Source organism: Melanotaenia boesemani, chromosome 3, assembly GCF_017639745.1.
Source record: "Melanotaenia boesemani isolate fMelBoe1 chromosome 3, fMelBoe1.pri, whole genome shotgun sequence".
Taxonomy (NCBI): domain Eukaryota; kingdom Metazoa; phylum Chordata; class Actinopteri; order Atheriniformes; family Melanotaeniidae; genus Melanotaenia; species Melanotaenia boesemani.
The window spans coordinates 21,844,695-21,859,464 of NC_055684.1; the positions used below are offsets into that span (position 1 = coordinate 21,844,695).

The following is a 14,770-nucleotide window of genomic DNA, read 5'->3' on the forward strand; positions in this document are numbered from 1 at the left end:
GTCAACTTAATAAAATATTAAAAGAAAAACAAATAAATAAAAAAACAATTAACTGAGTGCCAGTATTAGAACATCACCAACAGTAATAATAGTAATAATAACAATAATATTAGAGATTATTATTATTATTATTATTATTATTATTATTATTATTATTATTATTATTATTATTATTTCCCCTGATTTTATTATCAGCTAGAACAATATGTAAAAAAAAATATGCAGAATGTAAAACTCAAAATCCGAACTTTATCAGAGGCTCTCAGTAACTGAAAGCCATCCATCACTGCCTCAGTATCGATCAACATTGTGCTAGTTCTGACAGAGAACGGTAATAAACCTTTATATAATAGACCGACCATATCATATTTTAAATTTTATATATAACTAGAAATTTCAGCTAAGATTAATAAGCTGTTTCCATGTTATTTGCAAGAATTATTTCATGACGTCCCTTAACAATTGTTTAATCCTGACACCATCTGAGTAGTGAAAACCCTGCGTTCAGCAACCCAATTGGGCTTTAAGAGATAAAAATAAATGAATAAATAAATAAATCAAGAGGCTGTTTTCTGTGGCGCATGAAAAGTGACTTTTTCTGACAGCACAAAGACGCCGTACAGGCGGACAGAACTCCGATTGGACCATCGTCCCGCCAATCAGCAATATTTTTCATTTATCCCTGTCACTGACATCATCGCGTAGGGTGACGCCCACTCCAGGCGGCTGTGCAGATATAGTACAGTGCTCATTTTTGGACCAATAAGACTGAACGTCGCTGTTATGTCCAAAAGAGGGAGTTAAGTTTCTTATGCACCAGTTTTGCGCACTTTCACAACAGAACTCCAGAGCTCGTTGACCGGAGAGAGGAGGGAGAATATTGCTTGGTTTTAGTGGCTGTGGAAACTCGGGCTGTCTGGTGTCAGATAGCCAGTCGTTCTGTCTCCTCGCCGCAGCTGAAGAACAAGCGGGTTCATGATCACCAGGAAAGTCTTAATTTCTTCACACCTGGATTAACTCAAGGCGACGTTTTTATCTTTTTCTACTCGGTTTTGCGGCGGAGAATCTTTTTCCTTCCTCAGGCACAATGTTGTGGAAGTTAGCCGACAACGTGAAATATGAAGATGACTGTGAGGTAAGTTTCGATAAGACAGCCATAAACTGCGCAGTGACATTGAAGACTTTTTCTTTTTAAGCAAGAATTGCATTTGGTTGATTTTTATCGCAATGGCGAGAGAAAGAAGGGGTGAGAAAATTATAAATCTTTTCACGGTTGTCATAAAGGGATATTGGATCAAAGTTGTTAAAAAAAAGGTGAATTTTATTTTAAAACATCTGCTATAATGAAGACAGAAATATGAACAATAATATTAAAAACCACATCGATAATAATAATAATAACAACAATAATAATAATAATAATAATAATAACAGTAGGACAATTTAAAAACTAACCTATAGAAAAAGTAAAGCATGAATAAATAAATTAAAATAACAGCCTATAGGTTACTTCCCGTCTTTTAATCTACAGTTTAATTGGGCATCATGTAAGTGAATACCTGACATTTAATTACCTTGACAAAAAAATGTCACCACCTGCCACCTTGTTGGCATTCCTCTCAGCTACCTTGTCTCTTCCGTCTTTCAGGAAAGGCACGATGGCAACAGCAATGGGAACCCACGGCTGCCTCACCTGCCAGCGGTCAGTCAGCACCTCTACAGCCCGTCTCCTTCCCTCTCACATCCGGCCAGTTCGGACTTCCAGCCCCCGTACTTTCCGCCTCCCTACCAGCCTATCTCCTATCCACAGTCAAATGACCCTTACTCGCACCTGGGCGACCCTTTTAATATTAACTCCATACACCAGTCACCGTCATCGAACCAACAGCAGCCGTGGCCCGGCCGGCAGGGCCAAGAAGGACTCAGCGCTCACGGGAGGAGCGGACTGGCGAGTCAGATCTTGGGCTTGGAGGGAGGTTCGTCCGGGGTGAGGAGAGAAGGGTTCCGCCGGCCAGAGCTGCTGCAATCACACGCGCACAGCCTGGAGTCGTCGGTTATTGGGGACAATATGGGGATGCCTGACATGGGCCACGGATTGGATGATGTACAAGTACGTGGATTTAACAAATATGAAATTACACTCTAGGTTATTTTGGTCAAATATAGGGATGACTATATATCACGGGCCACACAGTAAAGTTATGTTACTTTATGTATCCATTTATGTAAAAACACAATACATTAGATGATTTTATCCCATATTCTTATTTTTTTGCATGAAAGTGGGAGAAGAGATGAAGGCTTTTGTTGATTAATGTAAGCTTAAACCATACATAATCCATTTAAGCTTGCTCATTTGTGCTGAGTTATGCATTTGCTTATTTACTTCTTTTCCCTTTTTTTTATCAGCATGTAGATGACCACAGTATTATTATGGCAGATCAAACAGTCATCAAAAAAGGTGAGTTTTGTCATTTTTATGACTTTAAAAGAGAAAGAGAGAAAGAGAGAGAGAGAGAGAGAAAAACAAGCAGTGTTCTGCTGGGAAATGCTTCCTGGGGTACATGTGCGTTTGAACAACCAAAGATGCAGTAATTGCTAACAGGAACTGGGAATTTACTGCAAAGACTGTATTTTTATTTTTTTTTTCCACTCTTTGCATACTTGGAAATGTCATACTTCTAGTGGCATGTCAGGGCACTGTGTGAACACACAACACAGGAGGAGTCTTCTGTTTGTAATCACACTGCACACAATGATAATCCTCATAGCCATGAGATGCACTTATCTAAGCTCGCTGTGATCCTTCCCCTTTTCTGTTAGTGAAGGTGCTTGAATGGATGCCCAGTGGGAAAGAACTGATCCCTTTTCAAATTCGGCTGGCTGTAGCTGACATGACAGGAAAATTGAGCAATCTTGCAACCCCAACTGTGAGAGAAGAGGAAAAGCTTTGGATCATCTTTAGGCTGGTTAAGCTTGCAATTGCAGCTCTTTTCTGTTCACGTTAACAGGAAATTATGAGTTGATCTTGAAGCTGATTTTGGCTCTGCACTAGCGTTTGATGGGGTGTGGCATTAGGCTTGCATGTGAAGGACAGTTTTGTAATTTGTTGAGGCATGATCTGTTGTTCGGCAAAAAGAAACTTAACCCTGCTTTTTGACACTAGGGCTTCACTAAACGGACTTTGAGTAAGATTAAACAGAGTAACATTACTACCTAGTTTTCAGCATAGATAAATAGATAGACAGATAGATAGATAGATAGATAGATAGATAGATAGATAGATAGATAGATAGATAGATAGATAGATAGATAGATAGATAGATAGATAGATACTTTATTGCAGGCAGAGAACTAAAGCAAGTAGTTTTGCAGAAATCAGTGATGGCCTGTTATATTGTTCCCATGCTCAAGGCAACACTGTGGGCAATCTAGGTTTTCCGCTTGTAAACAAAGGCATGTCATTCCCAGCCATGTGCCCCAGAGGAATATAAAAGCACTCACGTGACTCTGATTTCTGTCTCAGTATTAGGACTACGAGGTGGCAGGAACCTTGATCGCTTACAGAGGACTTATTATCAGGGGGGCATTCTTGCTGGTGAGGATGAAGTTAGATGTGTTTTGTATTGTAGTGTGCTGTATTGTTTTTGTTTGTCTTGATTACTGTCAGTTCTTTTGTGGTTGATACCAAAAGAAATAAACACGTGAACTATAATTCATCCCAACTTTGGTGCATCTAAAATGAAACCAAAAAAGGGGGAAAAAAATCACACAATTTGAATCACCCAGTCGGTTAGAATAAATCATTTACAGCGTTGAAATATATGTGTTACTTAAATGAGGGTTAGCCTGTATGTGCATACCTGTTTGTGGACGGTGTTTGGAATTAGGACTATCAGGCATCCTATGTTTTTAAAACCACACAAAATTCCAAAAGGCTTCAGAAGTTGTTTTTTTGTAAACGCTCCCTTAGCTCACACTGTTTTATTCAGTTGTGCAGAGCTGCACACACACTCGCTCTTGTGATTACAAAAGGAAAAAAAAAAAACAACAAAAAAAACACACTGCCAGTTCCACTGGTGGATTATGAAGATTAAAGCTTATGTACCCATAGCACACTGGAAAACTACATTTATAAACATTCACTATTGCCCAATCACATTTAATTCATTCTTCTGTAATGCTGTATTTTTTTTAAGCTAACATTTTTTCCCCTCCTTTCCCGTCAGGCCCTGTCACTCTACCTAAAGGCAATGCACTGGGCCTTCCCTTCCAGAAAGAATCCCTACTGGGCATGGTATCAAATCCCACAGAAGTGTTCTGCTCTGTACCAGGCCGTCTTTCCTTGCTGAGCTCCACATCCAAGTACAAGGTTACCGTGGCTGAAGTCCAGAGACGTCTATCACCCCCAGAGTGCCTCAACGCATCGCTCCTGGGAGGTGTTTTACGCAGGTCAGAGCTCAGACTCATTCAACATGACAGCTTAGCTGGATTTAAGGGTATTTTCCCTCTTCCCTGTGGTTTGTAAAAGTCCTTAACACAACACGGAAATACAATAGATACCCCCGATATATACAATAGATATTATGCTGTTTATATTGTCTTGGATGTAAATAATAATTCAAATGTGGAGTTGTACTTGTAGTTATCTATAGACTGAGGTTCTACAGACCATGTGTGAAACTTTTTTAAAGCACAGCTTGGCTTGTCCTAGCTAAGGATTTTACTATTTTTTTTTGCAAAGTTCATGACATTATTTGTGTGGTCTGCAATTTTAAGTCAGGGCTTCCTTTGAGGATGTGTTACATCAACCCTGTTAGTACCAATCTGAAAGCTGTGAGTGTACTTCTGTGTGTGTGCGTGTGTTGTGCATGTAAGTTTGTCAGTGTTTGCGTAGGTTTATCTGTGTCAGAGCAGTTGGCCTTATGGCACATATGTTGGAGTCTGTTGAGGGACTGGGAGGTTTCAGTTTGTACTTAACACCCCTGACCGGAGCATGTTGTAGTTAGAGTGCATATTTGCCACTTCCCATGTGCCTTTGTTAATGCTGACATGCACACAGTCACCCACATACACAAACACAGCCATTTTAAAGTAGGTCATATAGCAATGGGAGGGGGTTCATTAGTAGAGGGAATGGGTAAGAGATCAGAATGAAGGGGGGTGGGGTGGGGGGGGCACTCAGACACACATGCCTCCCTAAAGATGCTCCATCTCTCACCCACTATGCAGAGGGAGCGCTTGCTCGCCAGTCATGCAGAAAAATGAATCAGCTATGGCAAGTTGAGAGTTCAAGAGCTTCTGCAAATGCATGTGTGAGTGACCCCCCCCGGCACAATGCTTTTGAGCAGAATCATCATTTGTGTTAATGTTTTTTAGGCCAAGAGAAGTTTCTTGTGTTTGATTTGTTTGTAATTGTGAATGTTGAATGAGACTTTTTGTGTACGTGAGAACAGGGCCTTTTCTGCTGGGAAATCTCTACTGTTTCTACCATATTTCTAATATTTACAATGATACAATAGTTGATGCAAACCTACTTTGCCATTTTTGTCAATTTTTCCCCAAGGACATAAAATCATTTCTAGAAATGAAGATAATGGTAAATACAATATAACTGCATTCAAGTTTTAGTGAAAACCTTAAACAAACCTCAACGGTGCACGAGAAAACTTCATGACTCTTGACTCAGTCTATGTTTTTGTGTCCTCCTGCAGAGCCAAGTCAAAGAATGGAGGTCGTTCACTGAGAGAAAAGCTGGACAAAATTGGGCTTAACCTGCCTGCAGGAAGGAGGAAGGCAGCCAACGTCACTTTACTTACCTCACTAGTTGAAGGTATGACACATCAGTCAGAAGCAAAACACCTTCTTCAGGTATAATTGCTGTTTGCACTGAGAGGAATGTTGCTCAAATCAGTGAGAAAGTATAAGCATTACTCTCACTAATGTCGTACTATGTCTGTACTTTAAGTACAGCACATAATCTTTCGAGCGTTGTTAAAATTCCAATCAAAGGCTTTTCTTGATAAACCTTTTTAGAAATCAGCTATGCATCATTCAATATTTTCTTCCTATGATTAGTCAGTCCATTTTGCCAATATACAAAATACAAATTGAATACAAACTCTGTCTTTATTTTGAGTTAAATGTATTTTGCCATTTTAAAGACAACAACCCAGATCTACACCCAACATTAAAAGCTACTTCTTTGCTCACTCATCACCTCCACCAGGTTCTTGAATCTTGGCATGGCATGCTTAGTATGATCATGCAAACAGACGAGTGTGAGTAAAAACAAACATCTGTCTCTGCTCCACCTTATTATCAACCAAGTTTTTTAAGATCTTTAAGAGAGTGTATAGTAGTTACTTCTGCTTGCACAATCACAGTTGAAGTGCAAGAAGGTAAAACGGATCTTGAAGCTTCACATTATCAGATTAATTACTTTTAATCTCAGTGTCTTGCAAAATATCCACAGAACCTCACAAACCTGCATTAGTGGCACAATGACATCCTCGGCTTCGTACATTAACAGCTTCAACTTAGCTTTATTATGCTAACAGTATCAATTTAATCAGATCTTCCTGCTGCCAGCTGAAGTCGAGGATTTTTTTCCCTCTCTCGCTACCTACATGCCTATTTTTCATAAATGGGTTAATAATTCTGTGCAGGAGAATAACTGGAGGCTGGTGTTATTTAGAGACCTTCAAAGCTGAATTAAGCCTTTTTATCTTGTTTTCAGTTTGCTAGGAGGCCTAACTGACCTTAAAGCTTATGCTTCTGAATAGCTGCTTGCATCCTGAAGTGATGTGCATGTCTATCAATAAGTGGAGCTGCTGGTGCCTTGGGCATTCTCTGCTAGCATTTATCCACATAAGCCCATTATGACCATGCAAGTCAAACCAACCTCGAGATAGAAATATATTCATCTCAGTTGCTCTTCTTCCCCCAAGCTAGAAGACTAACATGGCTAATTATTCCCTAGTTTAGCTGCTTCACTTCATGGATCTTGTTGCTCATTGAGTTTTGAGAGTGATTCTGTGTATACTGGTAAATTACTAGACTTGATGGTTCACCACTTTAAACACACTCAAAATTACTTTGTTCCCTTCATCTCTTTTATGTGATAATATTTGGTAAGAAGAGGCTGTGGTTTCGCTTTATGTGCTAAGAAGTGATATGAAGAGGTTGTCCCCATTTAGCATTTTGATCCCAAGATGAACTTTGTGTTTTGGGGTGGATTAAAATAATTGCTATTTATTCTTGATTGTGTTGTACATTTTTGGTTTAAAAGGAATGTCTTGATTATCTTATGGCATCTAATTTATCCCTTTTCCCGTAGGTGAAGCTGTTCATTTAGCAAGAGACTTTGGTTATGTCTGTGAGACTGAGTTCCCTGCAAAGGCAATAGCTGAATACCTGGGCAGGCCGCATGTGGAACGTAATGAGGTTAACTCTCGCAAGAACATGCTCCTAGCTGCCAAGTAAGTATCTTTATGATTTGAGTCTAATCTGGATGTATTTATACTCTTGTAGGATGTAACAAGTTTCAATATGTAGACTTTTTTTAAAAGTTAGTTTTGTCTTTATAATATTCTTTGATTTATTTCCATGTGTTATCCAGGACATTTGCTTTCAGGCCACAATGAACCATTAGTGCTGCATCTGTTCTCATTCTGGTTTTCTATCCTCAGGCAAATTTGCAAGGAATTCACAGACCTGCTCACCCAGGACCGGTCACCTTTGGGTAACTCGAGGCCTGCGCCCATTTTGGAGCCTGGAATCCAAGGCTGCCTGACTCACTTCAGCCTCATCACTCATGGCTTCGGCTCTCCGGCCATCTGTGCAGCGATGACCTCACTTCAAAACTACCTGAATGAGGCACTCAAACAAGTGGACAAGATGTACCTGAGCTCTGGTAGCGACACCCAGGGATCCTCAGATAGTGGGAGCAAGTCGACTGACAAAATGGAGAAGCACAGGAAATGAGGGCACAAACAGAGAATCCTTAAAAAACTTCAGAATTCCTGACTCTGTTAATCTTTCCACTCTCTGCCATTTTTTGGACTGTTTATTTTTTTTATATATATATATTTAGTATTGTCAGTTTGAGAGATGAATTTGTGCGTGGGTGTTAATGTGTGCTCACACTGTAAATGTATATTTCTGAGAAGTTGTGGATTTTTAACAGCTTGTTACAGCTGGCTGCACATGAAGCAGTGTTGGCCCTGAAAGGTGAAAGGTTAGTAATGTGGACTGGTCTTATGGGAGCCTGTTCCATCAAATATTAACGCATAACATCATACTTACCACTATGCAGTACTATGAAGTTGCTAGTGGGCTGATACAACCACAGGACTTGTGCTTTGTTACCAAGAAGAGGGGGAAAAAAAATAAAGTGCATTTTTTTCCTTTCCCCTCCCTAAAGGACATCATTTCAAGATGAGTTGCTATGGCTGTGAATTCCTCTCAGCTTCCCCCCTCCTCTACTGTCTGGAGGCAAATCCACTGATTTCCTGTGTCTCAATGGACCTGCAAAGGACAATTGTTTCTACGTGTGTGTGTGTGTGTGTGTGTGTGTGAGAGAGAAGAGAAAAATCAACTTAATTTTCTGTATTCTTTGTGCTTGATTTGTACATCCACTTCAGAATGGCTTCAGTGTTATTGTGCTTTGTTTATGGGAGATGATTTGAGTCTTGTGTTGGTCGATTCAGTTTGTGCTTCATCAAAAACTTGAAAGCATTCTCAGTGTTCATGTAAATTACAGGCATGGCCATAATACCATTGATTCTCGCTGTTTTTGTAACATGGCAGTGGGACCAAGGTATTAACCATCCTAAGTATTCACATAGCCCAAGAGGACTCAGTCCTGCCACAGTGTATGTATGTTGTAAGAATGTGTGTAAATGTACATATTTCTTTCTTTAAAATGTTTTTAATTAGACATTAAATCTCAAACATAGAATTTTATCCAGTGTCTTGTCCTGGATGTAAATATTTTTCTAATTTATGTTGTAATTTAATGGGCTTGTGTACATAATGGTATCTTTCTGGTGTATGGTTTAACTTTTTATGACGATGTGTTGAACTTTTATAAATGGGTTAGTTTTTCTTTTTTTTTTCATTTTTTTTTTTAAATCGAGTAGAGGTTAGAAAGTGGGTATGATTTACCTTTGAAAACATGTACAAAGGAAGTGTTTAAAAATTTCAGAAAAAAAGGAAAATATGAATAAAAAAAAGAAAAAAAGAGTCTCAAGGATGATCCAGTGTGTAAGTGATGTTGCCTTGGCCACACAAACACACTTTTTTTATTTATTTTTTTTTATATAGCCTCCTTTTTAGTAGTATTTCGCAGGAGATGGTCAAGTCATGTGTTAAAAGATCCTTCCACTAATGAAAATCCCCCCAACTAAACTAGTGAGAACAATAGTCATCATTATCTGCTCTTCCTTAGCTTCACAAATAGCCTGTGTGGCTGAGTATGGGCGCAGACCTCAAAAGCACATCATGTGATGAAGATAGATGTGCAGCGGAGAGCGGACAAAAGGCTTGTTTATGTTTGAACTCAGAAAACAGTTGATACTTGCTGGATAGCACAAAGTGCAACGATATTTTTCTCGCTGCTTCCTTTTTCAGGAGCAGGTGTGCTCCCATATCAACCTCCACTTAAAGTAGGAAAAAGGAAAGCGCATCATGCCTTGATGTCAGTTGTTTTTCATATGTGGCCATGTTTAGTACAGATTGCACAAGATAAGACTGACAAGCATAGCTGATGATGTAATACTGCATTATCTGTGACTTACAGCTATATAAGCATTTTCTGCAAGAATTACTTGATTGTGTCAGGAGTTCCTCTAATGAACTTTGTTTTCTATTTAAAATGATAAATTGAAGCAAATAGGTGGGTCTTTGATGACATTTCAGCTACAAATGTTGTGTATGCCAAAACCAAAACGGTTCCTAATGCTTATTTTTAATATTTTAAGAACACCTTTCAAGTATTTGTAAGCTTTGCCTGATCTACCGTGTTAATAAATAGCATTTTTAAAGTTAAATTCTTAGAGTAGCTGATGCACTTTCTTTCAACACCTGTGTTATTCTAGAGCAAAGCGACAAGTTTCTCAATGCAGTTGACAATTCTTTTGAAGTTGGTGAGAAAAAACTGCAGATGGGCGTTACATATTGTGTAAGATTGTTGATTCATCCCTTGCCCAGCCAGTCCTTGCTGATTCATGTGGCCTGTCTATTTATGTGTATTATAAACTTAATATTAAATGTCTGAATCAGAAACACACTAAATTAAAATTGACACAGTTATATTTACAAGTAAAAAACTACAGCACATTAGTCTAGAGTAATAGATTGTATAATTTTTCTTTGTACGTTCTATTAGTCATTAGTATTGCTTTGGAGGTCAGTAGGTGAAACCAGCTTTTTACAGAAACCGAGCTAGGCGACTGAGGTAGAATAGGCAGAAGCAGCAGCAGATACCTTGCAGTTAAACAAGTATCAGCCTCTCCCCTAAGAACCTGTCTAACCAGACCTGTCAACCTGAACCCGGTGGCTCACAGCAGTTGACTTTAACTGCTTTCAGTTAGCTTGTATGCATGGCCCTGAAAGAGCAGATAATTGGAGGGGGAGGAGATGGTGGGAAAGAAGGAAATATAGGTGCAGGCTGTTGAAGAGAGTGAGAAAAAAAGAGAATTGTTTGAGTGCCTTCGATGAGCGGCTGAACACAATTGATGCAAACAACCCTGTGTTCAGAGGACTTGATTGAATGTTTTCCACCCTGTTCCTTCTTCTCTCTTTTTTAATCTTGTCACTCAGACACATCACAAGCTTTTTTTGTTGGCAGATACATAAGTCCCGTTCACTTTCAACACCTTTTGCAAGCAGAGTTAATCCTCATTGAGCAAGTTTGCAGAGCTAAAACTGTTCGCATGAAAAGTTGTGATGTTAGTGGCCCGTCCACCAAAATTTGGCAGACTGTGGTGCATCTGCCTATGATGTGTCATTCTTTATCATGTATTTTCCAAGACTTTAGCAACACGGTAACTGGTAAAAACACTTTAAACCGTGAGACACTGTGAGTAATTCACCTATGACACACCTAATGTAACTGGGAAAAGGAAACAAGCGCAGACTTGTTGAGCTTACTCCCTACATGTTTTCCTCTTCTCTTATGAAAGGAGAAAAACTCAGATACTTCTTTAATTAGACACAGTATCTGACATGCTAATGTAATCTTTATATCTCATTAAGATGCCAAGGGCAACTTGTCGACTCCAGATTCACTGAACTGCAGTTGTATTTCAAGCTAGCTTTGACTGCATGACCTTTCTTATGTAGGCCATGGCAAATCACGTGACAAAGCTGAGGGGAAAGCAGAAAAATATGCCAAAAAAGGGGAAAACAGCATGGTGTCATATTTTGTTTTAATATAGTGTAGCCATTTTATTGCTGTTCATATTAAAATTCAGATTTCTTACAATAATGTGAATGTTACATTGGCATTTATACATGCCTCGACTGTCTGAATTTTAAAGAATTTTGCTCAAAAGTTCCCAGATAATTGACACTTAACATTCACTGTTTTCCATTTAGGCAACTACTTTCCATCAGCAAATCTGTTGTACATTAAGGCTCGTTTGCAGTCACACTAATCACTTGCTTGCAGTTCCCAACCACCAAAACCACTTTATGAGTTAAACCATAGTCTTAACATCCAATGTCATAAACGACAAATAAGACAGATGACAGTATTGGATTTGTGTGTAAATTAAAAGTAGAATTCAAGGAGCTTCCAGTTCTGTAAAGGAAGAATACATTTTTTGAAAAACCTATTTTTTTTGGTCAGGATTAAGTTATCCGTGGAGGTGCCTTTAACCAAGGTGACACAATCAAACATGAATAATGAAATAAATGATTATGTAGAGAGGACAACAATATGTTTTGCAAAAGTTAGTATTTAGTCTTGATCTAGTGAATCATTACTGTACCTGAAGGCTTTTTATATACCTTTTGAAAATGACCCCATTTATCATTACTATAAAGAATCATTCATAGCCTCTCTTTCATATGAAGAAAGTGGATGATGAGTGTATTTCAGGAAAATATCCTGGAATATTTGATTTAATATAAGTTTTTTAAAAAAGTCTGTGTGCATACTAGTTATTATGTACATTACCATTTGCATGGGAAATAACATTCATTTGAGGTTACACTTAGGAACAAGGTTTGGGAAAGGCTATATACCAGTTTTATTCCCATATTTGTTTTTCTTTTTTTCATTAAAGGTTAGAGTGAATATAATAATAATATCATGACTTTACTGTAACAAAAGTCATGGGATTCATTATTAAAATTTTATTAGTGCATTAGTGTATTTGATTAAAATACAAATGAACTTGTTTTATCCATAGTTTGTCACATAAAATCTAATGTTAACTTGTAAAATGTAAAACTTGTAAACATTTTAGTTAAAAAGAGAAAAGTTTTTATTTGGAAAGGAACCTTTTAGTGGAAGATTTGTTAAACATAAAACATTTATTAGGCTGCAACGAAATACTACAACGTATCGTGGCAGTTCTGGAAATACTTCTAAAATGTGGTTGACTGATTTGTGGTCTTGATCATGAGTTTTACTTAGCTTCAGTCTGTGTGTGTGTGTGTGTGTGTGTGTGTTCACGTGTGTGTAGAAACTAAAAATAACTAAATACAATATTATTTGTTTAAGAAACTGGCAAAGTTTGCATTAAGTCATTGTTGTGGTGGAATAAAACACATGACTTTTACCCTGGATCGTGTGTGTGTTCCACATCAGATTATTATTTTTATTATTATTTTTAAAACTACAGAACGTTTTCTCCCTCTCGCTGTCTCTTACCCTTTCTTTTGCCTCCTAATTTTGTTTGCACAAGAAGCTTGGTTTGGCTTGATTATGTCCATGAAAGTAACTGCTTGGTCATGTTTATGAAAATAGATTTAAAAAAAAAAGTTATCTAAAATTGCCATTAGTCAATAGAGAATATCACACATTAGAAATTATGCCCTCTACATTCTCTATGCTCAGATAGTATTTTTAGATTAGACTGGATGCATGTGCCATGAGCCCTGAATAAACCTAAGACAATACAAACAAACAACACAAGTACTTTTCAAAACAGAAATACAAAGCACTTTCAGGAAGGAAAAAGGGGAAACAGAGAGACAGAAAAAACAACAACAAAAAAGATACAGTATGAATGAAAAGGATGTTGTGCACATGTAAAAATAAACAGAATTTAGTGCAAAACTCACATAACTAAAAGAAAGCAAAAAAATTAAATGAATTCTTTCTTTTGGCTTCTCTGAAACTTTATTAGGCAAACAGTTGGTGTTAACTATATAGCAAGGAGTGCAATCCAGAGAAAGAAAACTCACCATGGTAACGGTGCGATTTATATCTCAAATGTATTTGCTGAACTTTCTTGGTTAACTTGTTGTGAGGAACTTTTGTGTCTACCTCTAGTGTGACTCCCAGGCATTAAAGTCACACTTGAGTTACAGTAAGTCTCATCAGTGAGTTTTTGCCCTCCGTGGTATTCAACAGCAGTCACAAAATATGACAAATTTGATTGTGTCTGAAGGATACTACCTGCCACACAAACAGTATGTTCCTGGTTAAATGGTCACTATGGCTTCCCAACAACTGTTCCATCACCCCTGTCCCATTTAATGATCATTCCCAGCTGCTTTTTTTTTAAATCATAAAAGATAGTCTTATGGGGGAAGAGGTGTTCAACCAAAATTAAATTGGAAAATCCTCCTAATTGTACTATGACAAGCTACCTCAATCAATAACTGTTCCCATTCCAAAAGTAAGAAGCTGTAATGTTGACAGTATAAAAAAAAACAGCTGGAATTAACTGATTGGTTTCAGTCTCATCATCAGTGGAATCATTCAATGACTTTAGACCATTAAAACTGATCTGAGCAAAGAGTTTTCATATTTCAGTGTTTGTGAAGGCTGGGGGTGGGGTGGGGACATGTGAGGGGAACGTGGTTCAATAATGAGAGCATTAAGAAGCTATGGTGGGGGGGGGGGGTTGGCTCTGTGTGTGTGTGTGCGCTTGTATGCATGTGTGTGTTTGGGTAGGAGGGGCGAGGGTGGGGGTGTGGGGTGTACAGCCTAATCCCTGAGGAAAATGTGGAAGAAATTAATCTAAATTACAAGGATGAAGCTAGTCTGGAGTCTGGGTCTGGAAGGGCTACAGAGGGAAAGAAAGGAGGGTGAGAGGAGGGGGTGAGGGGTAACAGCCATTACTTCGGTCCTTTTCTGTATTTTGGTTTCTGCTTTCCTTCTTTTTTATTTTTTTCTCTTATCCTGTGGGAATGAGGTGGCCTGTCTTCCTTCCTTTTTGGCTCGCCACCCAGACACCCCTCTTGCTCACGCAGAAGATTCTTACCAATTACTCAGCGCTGTAGCCACTGTCGTGGACAGGACTGTAGAGACCCCAGAATCCCTGCTTTTCTCCTGGTGCTCTCTTCTCACAGACAACAGATGTCTTGGTTTCTCAGAGAACATTTAGTGGCCTCGTGCAGCTTCAGCTACATAAAAATGCAAAATAAAGACTAAGCATTGCCTTCAAATGTATATTTTAGTACTCTCAGCTAGCAATACCTATTGATGAGGCTTTAATACTCTAACAAACACATGCAACCTCATTCATACTCAAACACAGCCCACCACCAGAAAAAGCCTCAACTTCTTCCTTATTTACTCTGACACAAA

At 38.4% G+C, this 14,770-nt stretch overlaps 1 protein-coding gene across 2 annotated transcripts; it reads left to right on the top strand.

The window, feature by feature from the left end:
* Positions 1-771: 771 nt before the first annotated feature.
* On the top strand, positions 772-9,224 carry tfap2c (transcription factor AP-2 gamma (activating enhancer binding protein 2 gamma)). 2 transcript variants are annotated; one of them, XM_041980273.1, is made up of 8 exons: positions 772-1,135; positions 1,649-2,110; positions 2,410-2,461; positions 3,527-3,598; positions 4,230-4,452; positions 5,715-5,833; positions 7,340-7,481; positions 7,692-9,224. In XM_041980273.1, the coding sequence occupies exons 1-8, from the start codon at positions 1,088-1,090 to the stop codon at positions 7,984-7,986; spliced, it is 1,413 nt and encodes a 470-aa protein (XP_041836207.1). In that variant the 5' UTR covers positions 772-1,087; the 3' UTR covers positions 7,987-9,224. The 2 variants fall into 2 exon arrangements, with proteins under 2 accessions (XP_041836207.1, XP_041836208.1); XM_041980274.1 differs by lacking the exon at positions 3,527-3,598 and having other exon boundaries at positions 776-1,135.
* The last annotated feature ends 5,546 nt before the right edge of the window (positions 9,225-14,770 follow it).